Source organism: Oxyura jamaicensis, chromosome Z (genome assembly GCF_011077185.1).
Source record: "Oxyura jamaicensis isolate SHBP4307 breed ruddy duck chromosome Z, BPBGC_Ojam_1.0, whole genome shotgun sequence".
In the NCBI taxonomy this organism is placed as follows: domain Eukaryota; kingdom Metazoa; phylum Chordata; class Aves; order Anseriformes; family Anatidae; genus Oxyura; species Oxyura jamaicensis.
The window spans coordinates 34471828-34490861 of record NC_048926.1 but is presented as its reverse complement, the minus strand read 5'-3'; the positions used below and the strand labels follow the sequence as shown (position 1 = coordinate 34490861).

The 19034-nt window shown below is 41.1% G+C and overlaps 1 protein-coding gene across 2 annotated transcripts in view; it reads left to right on the top strand.

Annotated features, from left to right (window-relative positions):
- The first annotated feature begins 6 nt into the window (after window positions 1-6).
- TTC39B (tetratricopeptide repeat domain 39B) overlaps window positions 7-19034 on the top strand; it is a 72200-nt gene continuing 53172 nt past the window's right edge. Inside the window, exon 1 of one of the 2 annotated variants that reach the window (XM_035309767.1) lies at window positions 7-68. In XM_035309767.1, the coding sequence (XP_035165658.1) occupies window positions 24-68 (45 nt within the window). In that variant the 5' untranslated portion in view covers window positions 7-23. Of the gene's footprint in view, window positions 69-4663; window positions 4829-19034 lie in introns of those variants that run through there. The other variant, XM_035309769.1, reaches the window with a different exon arrangement.

Below are 19034 nucleotides of genomic sequence, written 5' to 3'. Positions count from 1 at the left end.
GCGGCGGGCAGCGGAGCGGGAACATGGCGAGCGTCGGCAACGGCACGGAGGAGAACGGCGGCGAGGAGGCGAGTGCGGGGCAACGGGCAGGGGGTGGAGGGCGGGGGGCTGCCGCCGGCCGCTACCGGCGGGGGGTATCGCGGTGCGGGGCCCGCCCCGGAGGCGTCCCGCCTGCCCCGGGCTGCGGCGGGGGGAGCGGCGGAGCCGCGTCCCGGGGACGGCCCGGCCCGGCCCGGCCGGCGGGGAGAGGGCGAGCGGCGAGTTGGGGAAAGTTGTGCCGGGGGCGGCCCCTGCCCCTCCCGCGCACCCTGCTGCCGCCGGCCCGCCTTCCCCTCTTCCTGATTTCATTTCTTCATTGCCTTTTATTTTTTTTCTTCTTATTTCCATTCATTTTCTTTCCCTTCTCTTCCTTTTATTTCTTTTCCTCTCCCTTCCTTTTATTTCCCTTCCTTTATTTCCTTTCCTTCCCTGTTTCTTTCCCTTTTAACCCATCGCGGCGGGTGCCGTGCGCTCCCTGTAGGCCCCGTGTCGGTGGGGCTGCGCCGGGGGGCTGCGCAGCCTGCCAGGGCTCTGGGCAGCAGGGCAGGGGCTGCTGCACGCTGCTGCAAGTCCTGCGGCTGTCCTGCTGCCGCGGTTAGACGTCCAGACACGGATCCCCTCGCCGGAACTCCTCGTGCTTTCATAGTACGCTCCTGGGTCCAGACAGGTGCCGTGGCAGAATCGCTGCTGGTTCCTATGAGGAAGCTCGTGGTTGTAAGGGATGTCCCAGGCTGACTGCTCAGAAGCAGGACCTCCAAAACAAGGCAGGCATAAATGGAGAGTGCTGCTGAAAGCAGAAGCTCAAAGTCCTGGTGGGCTCGGATTGGAATACCCACCTGGCTCCTGACTGCACGCTGTAAGAGCAAGGGCTTTACTTCTGCTTATGCTCAGCAGCTTTTTCGAAAAGGTTTACAAGGCGTAGTTCCAGCAGAACTTTGCTGAACAACACTTGTGAATCACATCATTGCATAATAGTTTTTGTCTTCTTTCTTTTCAAAGACCTTGCTGGTGTGAATTTCAGGAACAGACATGCAGCCAGAGCCCTGTTTCTGAGGGGAGCGACTGTTGTGTGTAACAGAGCCACTGAGAAACACCTATATGGGATGGGGATGCTGCATGGTTCTCTTGAATACTCGTGTTTTGTATTTGGCAGTTGCAGAAGTTGCTTTTGGATGAGATAATTTAAAAAAAAAACAAAAAACAAAAAACAACACATCTTCTCACTTGGAAGGTGGGGATATACTACCCTGTATTTCAGAGCATGCTGAACAAGTTGCTGCTTCCTAAGGCTGTAGTGTAGAGGCATAATGTGAAGAGGACGTGAAAAGCTGTATCGCTTTGTTTATTTGAGTGAGTTGCTGCAAAATCTTAGCACACCAAGTAGGGCAGTGATCTCTGTGGGGCTAAGGTTTGTTTCCGACACAGGGAGTGAGTAAATACCAGTGGGAACACGTTATTAACGAACTCCTGCCGCTCTCGGTAAGCGAGTAGTTCGAATTCACAATTGGTAAAACAGGTATTTAGCAACCTAGCTGTAGTCTAGCTGTCCCATTTAAAACAAAACAAAAAAACCGAAACACAGCAACAACAACAAAAAACCCACAAAAATGTAAGGGTTACTTTCTGTCTAGTGTCAGTGCTATATCTCTTAGAGGGAAAGATGATTCCATGCAAATGGACAGGTGGACATTAAAGCACCTGGAAAAGGTTTTACCTAAGTAATAGCATGCCAGAAGCAAAAAAGCTTTTTTTTTTTCCCCATGAGCTCTACAGAGCTCATAGTCTTGTAAAGACTTGTGCTTGATTCTCTAGCGTGTGGGTTTAGAATGGACCAGAATAGGTAATAGCGTGAGCAGTTGAATTTTTCCTGATAAGAACTGAGAGTTCAGAGAGGAATGGCAGATGCTGGCTTGATCCTGGGGAAAGTGACTGCTTCTGTATCAGAAGCAGTCCCAACCGCTGGCATCCCTTGCCTACAAGTTCATCACAGTCTTTACTAATCTCGATGTGGTTTCAGCACTTCAGACATGAACTAGTTGTTTTGAAGTGCCTTAACTGTTATTTAAGTGTTTAAGCTGGGGAACATTGCTGTTAGTTTTCTTCTTAAAAGCTGTGTGCTTCCAAGTAACAATATGTAACATGAAAGATATGAGCTGTTCATTTCCTTGTTCAAGTGTACATCGTCAGCACCATACGAATATAGCTTTTAGCATAGGATTTTGCTATGTAGGGTCTTGTTCATCCCTGAAGCTTTGACAAAGGATGTGTTAAGCTAAACCTTGAATTCATTTTCTACTTGACGGGACCTTAACCAGCAAGAAGACTTCTGCAGTCCTTGCTGACGGTGTAGGCAGCAGCTCTCTACTGTAGTCCATGATGAAGAAAATGTGTGGTCTTCCTTATGCTTTCTTGTAGCTCAAGGAAGTACAAGATAGCATATTCATCTTTTCTTGCTTTTTTTTGGTCTTGTTGTACAGCTGTGGATTTGAAATGGACGTTTCAAGGAAGTAGTATGAAGTGTGAGTCTTTGTTTTGTTCCCCGGCTGAGGCAAGTGTAGTAGTTTGGGTGTTTTTTAATGAACACCAACTGAAACTGGAGACCTAAGCCTAAGAGGCCGTATTAAGGAGATAACAGTGCGAGGATGTTCATCTGGAAAAAAAAACAACAACAACTGGTTATTAAACTCAGGATTTTTCTAAGTGATGCTGCTTCCTGGGTGTTAAAGTGTGCGTGGTTATCCTGTACTTGGAGGAAGTTTGCTGGCTGTTAAGCGATCAGAGTGAGAGTGTCTGCCTGTGATGTGTCTACCTGTGAACTTAGAACGTGGTATCTCGTAAGCCCTTTAACATCTATATAGCATTGAATTTCTGTACTGAAAGTGCTCATGTTAGTATTGGAACAAGTTGTAAACATAGGACAGATATGTTTAGGGGCAAAATGACATTCCCAGCCACTCCAGTCTTCAAGCAAAACTTTAAGCCTTCCCCTTCTCCCCCCTCTACTGTCTAAAGATTACTTAAAATAGTGGGCCAGATCTGCTTCCCATTAAGTTCACTCTGTGCTGCCCTGGTTTTTCAAAGTCTTAAAGCCAGCTTAATTGGTTACTTGGGGATTCCCTATCCATTAAAAAAAAACAAAAACAAAAACAAAAAACCAGCCTTGGCCTTTGTGCCTGTGAGGGTTGTGGCCAGACAAAAAGGATCATGATCTAGAAGTATCTAGATGCTATAAAAATGTCTCATTTGCCCACAGCCGGCTAGGCTAGGGATTATATAGAGATCTGAAAGTGATTTCGTGCCCTTGCTGTGGTTAACTCTAAGTCTTGTATTAAGGGCAGGTTGGCCGATTCAGCTAATCTGTGCCTCAGCTCTAAACTAACCTGTTAAGGAAAATTTGTTTAATGATCTGATGATGCACGCTGTACTCCTTTGAACTGCCCAAGCAAGGACAAATAGTATGTAGGGTGGCTTTATGAGCCTGAGCACTTTATCTTCTGAACTAATTTCAGTATGAAACCAGTGTCTTCAGGACGGGCGTTCTTTAATTCAAGAACTGTTAAGTGCTGCTTAGTACTCTGTTAAAGTACTCAGAGCTCTTTATGCGCTGCTGCTGCAGCTACTGCGCTTAAAATCAAAGAACCTACCAGAGTGCTTGTTTTCACCAGTAATGCACCTTAGACTATGTTAGAGAGAAAATGGCCAATAATGCAGGCTCCTTTAATGTTTACTCTGGGGACTTTCTTTCCACTGGTTTTGGCTGGTATTTCTAACACAGAGAAACGTCAATGGGGAGAAACTGTTGTAGTTGTGCTCCCCCTGGGGACTTCGGGAAGCTGGAACAAGCTGATCAGTGCCTGCTTTTTTTTTTTTCTTTTTTAACCTTAAAAATGAACATTGGTGCATATGGTGTTGGGAAGGGGCAGGGAGAACACTTTTTCCTGTGAGAGATATTATTATTTTTCTCCTGACTATCATATCAAGATGAGAATGCATACTCCATTTTTGTATTACCTGTATTGTTCTGAAATGGTGAATTTTTGTTTGTGTTTTTCCATTTCTTAGCTGCCTTCCTGAAGTTTGTTTCATTCAAGCTCCTTGGTTAACTGTGAACAAATTTGAAAAGGAATGGCTTAAGTCTTTGTTAATTTCCTGGAGAGGCAAAGAAACTGTATGTAACTGAATGTCCAATTAAACGTTCTTATTTAATGCTCCCTTTGGTTGGTCAGCTTGGTTCCTTCTTCAAAGAGAGGGAAGAAAGACACGGGGGATACAGGAAAAGGTGGGGTCATTGTGGTTAATGAATTACAAGACGGTGCAAACTAAAGTAAAGCCTGGTTTATGGCTCTGTGTGCACACATTCTAGAAGTGGTAAGGTCCAGTGAGGGAGCAGACATGATGAAACATGAGATTACTGGAAGCTGTGGTTATTTTGAAAGCTGAAGACTACTTCAGTGAGAACACTAATGAAAATATATAAAGGCTGTCAGGATGTGGGAAGCATGAGATGCTTCTTGCAAAGGCAGAGCTGACAGAGGAACTCCTGGAATAGCTAAGTACCTATGAAGCCAATCTGTTTCAATCTGTTATAATTTGCCTTTACATCTGTATAATTTTTTTATGGTATAATATTTACCTATAGAGATGGAAGAAAAGTTGAAAAAAGAAACAGCTTTTTCTGAAGACTTTTCTTCATATATTGAACTGTGGGAAAAAATCTTCTTGTGGGAAACATCTGAGATCTTTTAATGAAGACTTTACATTGAGCAGTGGAAGTTACTGTCCTTAACAGGTACAGCTGTCTTGGTTACTGTAGTTAAAAGCTTGCTGCCATCCACTATATTAGACCATTTTACTTTGTACATAGTCTTCAAAGGGGATAGACTGTATTTTTTTTATTTTTTTTTTTTAAAGTACAGGGATGGGGGGTAGAAGTTGAAGAGTAGGAAGGAGCTTATTTATTTTCCTCTGAATGGCTTAAGAGTTGCAAGTATGGCAAGCAGATTATTGTAGTTTGGAAAGAATCTTACAGACCACCCCATTCCAATCCCCCTGCCATGGCCCAGGACACCTCCCACCAGTCCAGGTTGCTCAGAGCCCCATCCAGTCTGGCCTTGAACACTTCTAGGGATGGGGCATCCACAGCTTCTCTGGGCAGCCTGTGCCAGTGCCTCACTGCCCTCTGAGTGTAGGTTTTCCTTCTAACATCTTATCTTCCCTCTTTTAGTTTAAAGCCATTCCCCCTTGTCCTGTCAGTATCTGCACAAGTAAAAAGTTGTTCTTCATCTGTTTTATAAGCTCCCTTTAGACACTGGAAGGCTGCAGTGAGGTCTTCTTGGAGCCTTCTCTTCTCTAGGCTGAACAACCCCAACTCCCTCAGCCTGTCTTCATAGGAGAGGTGCTCTGGCCCTCTGATCATCCTCATAGTCCTCCTCTGGATTCGCTCCAACAGGTCCATGTCCTTCCCTTGTCCTTCTTGTGCTGGGGGCCCCCGAGCTGAATGCAGGGCTCCAAGTGGGTTTTCAAGAGAGCAGAGCAGAGGGGGACACTCACCTCTCTAGCACTGCTGGTCCCGCTGCTTTTTATGCATCCCAGGATATGTTTGGCTTTCTGGGCTGCAAGCTCACACTGTGGGCTCATGTTGAGCTTCTCATCAGCCAACACTGTCAGGGCTGCTCTCAATCGACTCATTGCCCAGCCATCATAAGCAAACACAAAGCTATATGTAGCGTTGTTCGGTGCTATAGTGGCAATAGTGCACACAGCTTTATGCTATCCAGGTAAATACCAGTTGAGTTTTGTGATTTATCTGTTCAGGTCATACTATATTTAATAAGTCAGTCTCTTAAATTGTGCAGGTGAGCTAACTAAAATGTCACAAGAGATTAAAAGAAATGTGAAAGCCTCCACAAATCAATAAAAACTCTCATGTATATAATGACCATGGGCTAAAGTGAAAATGAATATGGATATCGGCAACGGGTGGAGATCAGAGCGACATAAATAGTTCACTGCCAGTATTTTATTGTTTGGCTGCTACCTCTCCTTTCATAGCTGAAAGAAGTATACTACACCAGTATACTACACCTCGAGTACTGGGCCTGTCTTTTCTATTTTTATATCCCTGGGTGCTAAAGGGAGGAAGTGGCATTTAGAGAGGTTCAGTGTTTTAGATTTAACAGTGTAGTCATGTGGGATTTCCTTTTCCGTAGCATGAGTCATCACAGCCAGTTCACCAGCCATTTCGCAGTGTGAACATGGTGCAGAGGAGCCAGCGTGTTGATTGCCTGTGAGTATGCGCTCCGTGCTACAGTGAAATTCAACGTAATAGCACCGAAGGAGGGACTACGCGCATGAGCAGTGACCTAGCCACACCGGCACACTGTAAACGTAACCTTACACTTACGGTGGAATGTTAATGATCCTTTGGGCAGAAGGGACAAATCCAGCAACAACTGCATATTTTTTTCTGTCATTATTACATTCCTGCTGAAATGTCCAAAGGCTATAGATTGCTCATGCATCAGTAAGCTGCCTGGCATCTGTGTGTGAGGAAGGGAACTGCACATCTCCACCTTTTTGACAAGCCTCAGTGCACAAATAGATGATGCGACTTCTCTGTAGGGAAATACGTACTGAATTCAGTGCATCTTTTCTGGATCCTGCAGCTTTCAGTCAGTGCCTGAGGGAAATAGCAAGCTCTGGCTGGGGACTTGGTGGATGAAGAGTTAAAGTAGAGGGAATCTTTACTGAAGAAGCAAGGTAGTAGCCTCGTGACACATGAGAAAAACTTAATGGGGGACCTTAGTGGGTCAACTCTGACTTTATGAAATTTGGAGGAGCATGTTACTTGTGATATCTGTTGGTAAAGAGTTATCCTCGTAACTTCAGAGAGAGAGGGAGAACGTGTTTTGTTTGTACTTGCCTTTAAGTAGCCTAGAAAGAACTAACACTTTAGCTTACTGTCAAGTTAAGTCAAGATCTGATTCTGCTCAGTGTAATTTAACGTGACACTTGTTCTGGTTGTGACACTATATTTTTGTTAGGTTTTTGTCTGTCTCACTCTGATTCTGGTAGAAACACAATGAACTCTTCAGAACACATTTATAAATGGGCTAATAATTAGTTAATTTTATACTAATAAGGACATTTTATACTAATGAGGATGGTTTTCTACTGTAATGAAAAAATCTGTTTCTAGGAGAGATGGAAGGTGGCCTCTCTAGCACTGGGAGAATAGGTTGTGCTCTGGACAAAAGTCGTCGCTTTAATCCTGTACAGATGTCTTCAACTGTAGATAATGTTGGTTTCTAAAGCTCTGCTGTTTTGTTACTGCACTTAATGCTGCTGGTGGATTAGAAGATATCCACAGAGACTGTCAAGTTCCGTAATGAGAAAAACATTATCACAAATTGGTTGTTGCAGTTACTGTTACTGCAGCAAGGCCTTCTTTTAAAGGAAATGAAGCACTTAAGGAAAATCACTGAAGTAGTTTTATACTATAAAATGTAACTTTTAGGTACTACCTGTGCAGCAGCTTCTATACAAATGAGTGTTCAGCCATGTAGTCCAGGAAACACTTAACCTGAGGGGAGCGGGGAGGTTAATATCGAAGGTGCTTGTACTAGTTTCCTTTTCATGTAACTAATGAAATAAAGAAAGATAGGCAAAGCAGGCACCGAGTCATCTGTAATACAAAGTAAACATGTTTTTTTCTCCAGTTTGGCGTCATCTCTGAAAAGTATTAGTATTAGCTGTTCCAAAGCAGTGTCTCTATAATGAGACTTACTGAGGATTGTTGACTGCATTGAAATCGATAAGCATTCTGGAATGCTATAAAGATATTCTTCCAGGGGAAATGTAATTGGAAAGAGGCGATACTTTTGTCTCGGTAAGTCTGTAATAAGAACATAGTGACCCTGCTACATAAATAGGATTTTTCTTTGAATCTTTAAAAAGCCAAAAAAGCAGTGAGGACCTTTATTTGAAATTGCCTAGTAAAGTTCAGGGCAACATGATGTACTCTTTTTCTTAGCTATTTCTATCTTACCCTTTTTTCTTTACTATGATGTAGTCTCCACTGAGTCTACCTCTTTTGTCTCCTAAATAAAGACTAATTTATTTATTTTTTTTTAATGTATAATTGCAGTTTAACTTATACTTTGCCTTTGTTTTATGTGAATTTTTTTTTTTTGTGACTATTTGTCATGGCTGAAGACAGATGTTGTAGGGTAAGGACAGAGACACTGGAACTGCAGTTCTGCTCCTTCCTGCTCTAAGTTATCCATGCTTAACATGAACTATATAATGCACATAGAGACCTCACCAGAGTTTGGTAACTTGTGACCTAGCAAGATCTTTACTGGAGAAGGGCTGGGAAATTTAGTAAGTGCACTTAAATCTCAGCCATGAATACTTACTTAGCATAGATTAAAAACAAACCTCAAACAAACAAGTGGCAAACCTCTTATATCCAGGACTGACAGATCTGGATGTCTTAATGAGAACATACACTATTATTAGTAACTCTGTTACACTTTTCAAGTTTCTTTTAATGACGGACTGCTGGAAAGCACTGATACTCCTCTTGCTTGCACTTTCAGAGATAGTTATTTCTCTTTATGTTACAAGCACGGTTGATGTTACACTTGAGACACCTTGCATTCTATTCAGACGTGGTTGGAGTCTCATGGTACTAAGATAAAACTGCAGGTTTACTATTATTAGTCTTTAAAAACAAATTATTTGAGATCTGCTCTTTTAAAGTGCTTCCAGTTGTACCAAATGCCAAGCAATGATAAAGATTACATCTCGGAAGCATGTGAACTCTCTAGAAACAGCGCTTCCTTATGATTACCACACAGTCCTTTTTTTTGCAATGGATTGTAATTTAGCCGTGACTTGAGTTGTTCTTATTTATCTATGTATGTGTTTAAACCATAAAATGAATTCCTCTGTGAAGGAGGTGAGGAAGTCTGTGGAATTATGACACCTGAGGATGCATTTAAATGAGGTTTTTGGAAAGCTTCCTTGCATAGGCTATGAAATTCTTTGTGGTAGGCAGGACACCAGTTGTCCTGGAAAAAATTATTCGGGAAGTGTTTCCAAGCATATAGCTGTGGCATCAAGCATTACACAATCAAAGAATGTCTGATCCTGTTGCATCTAGTGAAGGTGACGTCATTCGATTCAACTTCTGAGCACTGATAATGGGAGAAAATGAGCGATTAATTCCTTGCTGTGATAGCCAGATAGTTTGGAAAGATGGTTTTCAATTCAGGATAATTCTCCAGCTGGTTCACGGCTTTCACAAAACAAGAGGTACCACATAAATATATATTTTGAGTCTTTTTGTTTGCCCATGCTGTTTAGTTAAAGATTAAGCCCTGTATATCAAGAATTGTGCATATTTCTGCATTGCATGAAGGGTACAGCGCTTTCCTACTATGTATTTTGACTGATAGCTTTAAGAACTTCAAAAGGATCTTGATTTGTAATCCATTTTAGAGTTAGATATATCTTTACAACGCTATTAGTGCTTCTTGTTTTACCACTGTTCTTTGGTTCCTGTTCTTGAATACTACTAGTTGGTGGTGCGTTTTTACTGTCTTCAGTGTTGATCATATGAGTCAACAGCTAGGTTCAGTTGCAGCTAATAGCAGTCCCACTAAAATACATGTAATTTGGAGGAAGGGGAGACATTTTCTTTTTCTTTGGTCTGAAGAAACCTGTTCCTGACAACAATGGATTTCAGGTTTTTGAGAAGAAGTTTTACTAGCAAATGGTTACACAATTTAGCAGCGCAAAAATAGATGTAGCACTCAAATTATGAAACAGTAATGAAGGAAATTTTTATTCATCATAACATAACTTACTTTGTCAAATGGTTTGGTAAAAGATCATGGTGGGAATACATCTCAAGTGAAAACAAAAGAGGTTCAAGTTAACTATAACCTTTCTTTCCCATCGAGGCAGTTTGAAACAAGTGATTTAAGGAATTTTCCTTTCCCATTCTCTTCCTTGCTTTTTCAGCTGATGAGGAATCATTTTGGTCAACAAAATGAAAGTCTTCTAAAAGTGAAATAAACACCTTGTCACGTTGGCTGCTGTTGCTTCCAATTTTTCTGTGGATTTTAAATTTTACTTTGAACATTGTGTGATAATGTGGTGAGAACTGTTAGGTTTTGCTTCACTATCTGCATCAAGCATACTGAAATGTGGAAATAAAAGTATGAAGGTTATGTGAGGCAGCTGGGCAGATCTACCCTTGTGAGAGGAAGAATTGAGATTCTGCAATTTCAAAGTGAGTATAGATGTGTCATCTGGTGTTTGTCAGATGGATCTTCCAACTTCCCTTTTCATGATAGCTTTTATCTTACTTGGTGGGTTTTGTTGAGTCAAGTGAGTGCAACCTTAACTTCTTGTGCGCTAAAACTGTATGTTTTGAAGTAATGCTGTTTTGTTAGCAGCAGATTATCTAACGATCCTTTCTTTAGACTGACCTAAAGTTTCTGTGAAGTTTTGCCAGTTATGGAAAGCTAAACTTCATGAGGGATAGACAATTCTAGAGTGGGTGAAATTTCCCTAGCTGTGAAACTTTAACTTAGCCAGAATTAGTAAGACTAAGCTTCATTATTCGTGTCACAGATCTGTGACTTTGCTGATAACTTGACTCACGCAAACAAATCAAGAGCATAATTGCTTGTTATTTGTGTTAAGCACCAGCTGAAGACTTGCTTCCAGTTAGTTTTTCGCTATGCGTGTCTTTCTGTTAAACATCTCACTGTTTTGCATCTTCTAATGAAGTCAAGAATGACCTCTGTACAGTCTTTGGAAACTGATTGGAGAAGGTTGGTTGGACTGACAGACTGACAGAAAAGTCTCTACCAGCTTTGTCCTGGAAGGTGTAGATATACCTAATTATTAATGCATATGGCTATGCATCAGAAGAATTAGGTCTGGAAAAATGTGAAGATGGTCTTACCAGCTTACACATGTGATAAATAGCACCCTATGGTTCCTTTTGGCTTTAATTGGGCTTCATTCAATAATTTTATAGAAATGGCATGATACTCAAGTTTGTAACAAATCTTGAGAAGCTTGGTACAAAGTTTTGCAAGACTCTCAGGCATGTCTAAATAAGAACTAAGCTGATAGAACAATCATTCTTACTACTGGAGAGGACAAGCTTACGGCGTCTTCTGGAGTATCTCCTTTGAGGAGAATGATTTTATGCAGTTCCTGCTTTCTCAGTCTGTTTAGTCACCTTCCCATTCTTCTCAAGTCACTTTTCCTATGGTATTGAAAGGCAGATGTATCCAGTCAAAGTGCATTTAAGTATGTGTATTTATCTTTGACTGTAGAATTGCTTGGCAATCAGTTCTGTTCAATAAAAATGACTAAGAATAATGACGTATTTGAAAATCCCTTTAGGAGCATACTCTGATGTGTTTGTATTGGACTAGCAACTCCCAATGTGTGATTTTTTTTTTCCCTGGTGCTGTTAACAAACATATGCCTAACTGATATTTCTTTGTACTTCGGCTGTTTGTTGGCATGTGTGAGAGGAAAGATGGCTAACTAATTGTTTGTATATGTATATATAAACTTTATTTTAACAATGATGTTCTGTGTTGCTACCCTATTCCTTTGACTCTTAGAAGTGCTCTTTTTGCAAAAGCAACTGCAGGTCAGACTGACAAATACAGGTCAAATAGCAGGAAGGTGCCAGTGTAAACTGTAAGAGAATCCAGACTGGTGTTAGCCAACTTTAACTGAAGTTATATTCTCACTTTTATGCGCAAAATGTCAGATATGAATGTGAACACAAATAACTGTTGACAGCAGCCACTTGCATGTCAATTATAATGAAGTATTTTGTGATCCTTGCTGATGGTGTGACCGCGTCTGCTTATTTCCACTTCTCAGTCATAGGGGAGAGCTGTTTAAAATAGCGCAAGCTCAGCCAGCTGCAGTCAGAACAGGTGAGGCTGATGCTAGTGTACTAATGTGAGACTGCCTTAAGCCTGGTGTTTAGAAGTAGATTCAGAAAAGGCTTCATCTTGATGTTCGCTGTAGTATCTAGATAGTCTGACCCACAAAGACTGACATCGCTGAATGTAATCATGCCCAGTCCTGACCTCGTTTATACAAAGTGGCTGGTATGCTGCTTTAGAAGTGTCCTGCTTACATGCAGCTGAGTGCAAATCAAGAGTTGTCTGCTTTTTAGAACTTGTTAATAATTAACACTTAACTACAGCAGGTGCTTTCATTGAAAGCATCTGTTTTCTGTTCAAGATGAGTATGTAACTTCTTATAACTCAATTTTCATATGTCTTTTGGTAATTTTGAAGTAACCAGCTCTGTGTGGGAAGGTCACTGCTTACTTTCCAGGCTGTAATGGAGACACCTTTGTTCTTGTGGGTATTGACATCTAATGATTGAGCTAAATGTCACTGAAGTATGTATTTAGATAGTTTATTTAGCCAAATTTACAGTAGAGATGGGTTCTACCTTATTGACTCCTGTTTTCTCTTTGTGTGTGAAATGTTGCATTTTTTATTTTTTCTTAGCAAGTAACCCCTGATCAAATCACCCCCATTAGTAAAGGTCTTGAATACAACGTGGTTTTATTGAAAGGCAGATGTATCCAGCCATGGATGAGACTGCATAAAATACCAGTGTTTTTCCAGAGAGCCAAATGGAGTGTTTGGTGTCTGTTTTGGAGGAGCTGTATTATCCTAAAAGTTTTGCACAGCAGATGAAAAACTTGAGTTCTCAGAAGCCAAAGATCAAGCTCAGTAGTTCAGACTTACTTATTCCAAGTATTTTTAAGAGTAACTTTGAAGAAGCAGATGGATCATATTTAGAGCTCAAGCCAATGAACTTGAAATACTGCGTAAGCACGAAAATGCATGCTTTTTCCTTCAGAGGAGGAGTTATTTTCATGTAGAAAGAATAGTTGCACTGAGTAGAAACAGAATTTGTGTTTCGGTTCAGTTCTTCCTTTATAATGCCACAGCCAACCTAAGTGACAATTGAATTCTGTCCTTAGGTGACACCATCATCTGATTGTTAGTATGCAAGAAAGGTGTCCACAACAGATTGTTTTATAGGTCAAGTTCTCGGTTACTTTTTCTAGTTTATTCAGCTTCTACTTAAAGTTTTGAAGTGGGTGTAGACATGTTAGACTTCTCTTCCTCTAGATGAATCAAGTGAGTTTGCTTAGGTGAGTTTATTCACCTTTATAATGCTGAGCAGCATTATAAAGTAAACTTTCACAACTTTAAATCAGTAAGCTTGTGGTATTGCTCATCTCCATCATTCTTTTTTTGTGAAGTAGTCATTTCTGATATTTGATTCTTTGTGAGTAATTTCTGAGGGGAGGAGAAGCAGCAAAATAATATCCATATAATCCATTATGAAGATATGTTATGTGGAGAATAAGCACACTTCTGGGAAAGAGGGGAAAGAACAGTATTCAGAAACTACCTAAAAATAAACTTAAATGTCCTTTTGATTCTATGCAGTGGAATTCTGACAGTAAATTCTGTAGCGGAATACTGTCTGTGGCTCAAATTGCATGCTATGAGTTAATTTGAACAAGTTCTCTGTAAAGTATTGTCAGAACTACAGATAATTGCTCCTTGTGTAACAAAAGCAATCAGTTTTCATGAAACTTGGCTGAGGTTGAACCTAGTAATTTGTGTTTAGCTGAGCCATAACATTGTGTACTTTTCAGACTTGTCATCTGGAGCCATGAAAGACAGCGTCCTTTGTTACTCTTACTTAACCCTCTGCCTGAAGAAATGTGAATTTGACTCAGCAGGAAAAAGGGCATGATGAAAACCAATGTTTATAAGAAACCAAAGAGGTTTTACTTTGTAGTGATTTTGTGCTTGCGTGACACTGTGTTTGTGTGATTTTTTAAAAACTTTTTCAATAAGCAAGAGATATTAAATATTTCTGCTTGGTAAATCAAAGTGATTAAACTTTTAAAGAGCTTTTACACAAAGTCATATGTTCTAGCTCTTGGACTATTTTGGGGAATCTCTTCTGTGTTTGTACATATTAACCAACCTTCAGGAAGTCTGAACTCTAATGAAGTAAAAAGTTTTACTGTTTTCATCCTCTCAGCGTTGCATGCTAAAACTTTTTTCTACTGTTTGCAGATCAGTTTAAGGATCACAATAACAATAGGAATTCATATTGAATTACTTGTCAAAATGACCTAGCCTTATTCCCGATTGCTGCTTTCCATAATACAACCTCAGCCGGCATGTATGATTTCTTTTATCTTTACATTTACAGCTTTTCACTTGAGACTGCATTATTCATTGATGCCAGTCTCTTAATGGAAGTGTTTTCTTGTTATGATTTTTGTTCCACTAGTTCTAATGTAATTCTTCACAGCTGAAGTTTTTGTTCACTTCCAGGATATTGATTAAAAAATGTTTTGAATGAAGCCTTGGGGGTATTTTATTAGAAACAATTTAATGCTGGTATTCCACTGACAGCTATATTTCCTTATATTTAGTTGGCTAATTGTTAATATAAAGTATGTTTTATGGGAGACCGCTTAAACTACATCAGCCTAGAATGTGAAGGAAGGTTTGTCAAATCCAAAGTGTCTGTTTCTATGCAAGAAGTGTTTAGTAGTCTCAAATCATTTTTTTATAAAAAAAAAAAACCAAGTTGGCTTTCATAACTATGCATTAATTCTTTATTAAATGTAACTTTTTTTTTTTTTTTTAAACCTGAGATTGATTTCATGTTAAACAGCTTACAGTGACTTAAGTCTTTTCAGTTGCTTGCTGTGACAGTAGCTCTGGGGTATTGTAGCGGTTCTTTGGCTAAAATTATTTCTGTCTACTTGACAGAGTAAGAACACCTCAATATTCTTAAGTAAATGCAGAATGAGTAGAGAACTGACAGTGGATTATGCAATATTTTTATTTCATTAAATGCTGAGTACACTGTTGCCCTGAAGGAGAACTCCAAAGTACAGAGCATGATAAATGGAAAGAAAAAAGTTTGCAGAAAAACATCTCTGAAATGTCCTGTCTTTAGCATTAAAAACAAACAAAACCAAATAAAACATCAACAACAACAATCTGCAAAACAAGCCTAAAGTGAGAAGCGGTGTATTGCTGAGATTTGAAGGTGCAATCCTACTGAAATGGGATTGTCCCAGTTATTTTCTCGGTTTGGGGTCAGTCATGCTCCTGTGCTGCATGTCTTAGAATGTTCCCAGTTTCACTGACATTTCTCATCAGAGCTCTCTTCATAGTTCTCATCTTATTCATAGAACAGAATCACATAATCATAGAATCATTAAGATTGGAAAATACCTCCAAGATCATCTGGTCCAACCATCACCCTACCACCAATGTCACCCACTAAACCATGTCCCTAAGCACCAAGTCCAACCTTTCCTTTAACATCCCAGGGATGGTGACTTCACCACCTCCCTGGGCAACTCATCCAAATGCCTAACCACTCTTTCTGAGAAGAAATGTCTCCTCATTTCCACCCTAAACCTCCCCTGGTGCAACTTGAGGCTATTCACTCTAGTCCTGTCCCTAGTTATCTGTGAGAAGAGGCTGACCCCCAGCTCCCCACACCTTCCTTTCAGGTAGTTGTAGCGAGCAATTAAAGTCTTCCCCGAGCCTCCTCTTTCTTCCAGACTAAACAACCCCAGTTCCCTCAGCCGCTCCTCACAGAACTTGTGTTCCAGGCCCTTCACCAGCTTCGTAGCCCTTCTCTGGACATGCTCCAGGGCCTCAATGTCCTTCTGGTAGTGAGGGGCCCAAAACTGAATACTGCGCTCAAGGTGTGGCCTTGGCACAGCAGTGTACAGGGGGACAGTCACCTCCCTGGTCCTGCTGGCTGCACTATTCCTGATACAAGCCATTCAAGTCAACTGAATGGGGGTATGTTGCCCTCTTGTATCCTTGAGCAAGGTGCAAGCTCCACTGTCTGCTCATTTAAGGGGCCATTCCTGGGGGCATGGAATTTGTAACATGTAGCCACCACTTTCTTTGAATTTATTATGAATGTACTCCTGACTCCGGCTAAAAAGGAATGAATACATACAAAGTCGCATAACTGTAGTGGGTTTACGTGGCAAGGTTTTGGTAGCAGGCGGCCAGAGGGGTGGCTTCTGTGAGAAGGATCTAGAAGCTGCCCCATGTTTGGTAAGGGCCCCACTGCTGACCAGAGCTGAGCCAGTAAGTGATGTTGTTTGCGCCTCTGTGAGAGCAGATTTAAGACGGGGGAAAAAAAAAACGCTGTACCACACAGCAGCTGGGAGAGTGAGAGGAGTGAGGAACAGCCTTGCAGGCGCCAAGGTCAGCAAAGAAGGACGGGGAGAGGTGCTCCAGGCGCTGGAGCAGAAGTCCCCTGCAGCCTGTGGTGAGGACCATGGTGAAGCAGGCTGTCCCCCTGCAGCCCATGGAGTACCAAGGTGGAGCAGGGTTCCATGCTGCAGCCCATGGAGGAGACCACAGTGGAGCAGGTGGGCCTGCACTGATGGAGACTGCGTCCTGTGGAAGACCCCTGCCGGAGCAGATTCCGGGTCGGACCTGCAGCCCGTGGAGAGGAGACCATGCAGGAGCAGGTGACCTGGCAGGAGCTGCTGCCCGTGGGGGACCCAGGTTGGAGCAGTTTGCTCCCGAGGGATGGACCCCGTGGTACGGACCCATATCTGGAGCAGTTCTTGAAGAGCTGCTGCCTGTGGGCAGCCCATGCTGGATCTGTTCAGCAAGGACTGCATCCCGTGGGTGGGACCCCACAGCACAGGGGATGAGAGTGACCGAGAAGAAGCGGCGGAGAAGAAGCGCTATAGACTGACCATAACTCCCATTCCCCTGCGCCGCTTGGGGGGAGGAGGTGGAAGAGGGTAGATGAGGGGAATGTGCTTTTAGTTTCTTTCCTTTCTTTCTCGCTTCTCTAGCTCGTTAGTAATAAGCAATAAATCTTACTGTCTCCCTATGCTGAGTCTGTTTTGCCCATCGCAATAATTACTGTGTGATCTCCTCATCCTTATCTCAACCACTGAGCCCCTTTCATCGTATTTTCTACCTGTTCCTCTTTGAGGAGGGGGTGTGAGAGAGAGGTTGTGGTGGAGCTTGGCCGCCCACCCGAGTAAAACCACCACAATAACAAAATAATAATAAAAATGTATATTCTCTTTTCATAGTCACGCTTTTCTACTGTATTGAGTATTGATCATTAAAAAGAAAAAACGATGCAGCCCATGTTCCACCAAGACAGTGCTTACCCCTACATGCTATGTGCATGTTAGTACCCTTTCAGCTTGGTCTGCACTGTTTTAGCTAGAGGGAATAGGGTGGATCTTTCTGGATTTTAGAAAATGGCTGCTGAGTGTGTCAACTAAATCTTGTTTAAATTCCCTAGAGTCCTATAGGACAAATTCCTTTACAGAATGATAGTTGTTATGTGATTGAAGTGCAAGCTATGTTGTTCTTCCTGTTGGGGTATTTTAGACCTCTCAAAATTTAGACTCTCTGTTTATGGGGAATCCAGCAACTGACATCCAAAAAGGCAAATTCCTATGCTCAGGTCATCATGGCTTTTGACAGAGGCCTGAATCTCTATGCATCCTTTTCACTCAGCTTTGGTCTTGAGGGGAGGAGCAACATTGAGGTGAATTACAGAAGGCAGAAGAAGACAAAAATAATTACGCGTACCCATACTTAAAGAGAATTTTGGAAAAAAGCATCAGGACAAAAAGAATCTTGAAGTGTACATGCTTACTCAATATACCACTTTTCATAGATTGCTATTGCTGTGGACTTTCTGGGGAGGGGAGTTACTACTGTGGTTTTCCACAGCTTGACTTAAAGCAGTCCTCCAATTAATACCTAAAAATAAAGCTGTAAATAGACAACTAAGTGTCTTACATCAACAGCTTTTAATGCTGGCTAGTATTATTTCACCACTATCTTATGTTGTCTCATTTGTCTGTCTCTGAGAAAAAATTACTATGTGATTCAAGAAAAGTCTTTCTCAGACAGCTTTATTTTTTGAAATGTGCCAATTTCTTTTCCAGATTTATGGAAAAATCCAAATCAGTTTTTGTTGTGCCATCTAGTGGCACTTTAATTTACATTCACATTAAGTTATTAGTTTTTCTGGAAAAGATGCAATTAAAAAAATTGTTACCCAGTATTATGTACTGAGAAACATTACTACAATGTTTCTTGACTAGAATGTCAGAAAAAAAATATATTTTTTAATTTCATTTTTTATTTTTTTTTATTGAGGACCCATCTGCAGATTCTATTTCCTGAATATTTATGCTGAGTGTTTGTGGCTGTTGTAATAAGGACATACCTTAGGACTTGCTGCAGGATGGACCCAAGTCAGCAGAAGGAAATGGATGAGGGACTGTATTATCCTAAGTCTCCAGCAAGTCTCTCTAGCCATGTAAATAAAGGAAATTATAGTCATCCATTTACACACTTAAAATATAGCGGTTACAAATATGGCTGATATATTTACACACGGCATTAGGTTTGAAGGAACTCGTTTGCAGACTGTCATCTGTGCTTAATAAAATAATCTAGCTTGAATTAAGTAATCTTTACTGTAGACTGACTTGAACAAGCACCTCTTGAAGTTAGTTATGGCATTTCAATTGTATCTAACATCTGCAGGGTGTGGTGTTGTGATGAGCAACCGAAGGTGGAATCTTTACTAGGCTTTCACCAAATGTGCAAGAATGTCTGTCCTTATCTTTGGGCTGCTTCTGTACTTTGAGGGATTGATAAAGTTACAAACCACTTGATTTTTTTTTTTTTGACATACACGTAGGTATGCATATAATATACTAACATAACTTCACATGTTGAAAACGTACTTGTTATGCCAACTTGATTTTTTCTTTCGTTGAACAGGTTTAATTGACAAGTTAATTGTAACAGGCTACTTGGAAAAAAGTGATTGTGTTCTGAATACTTCATAACTTGATCTGG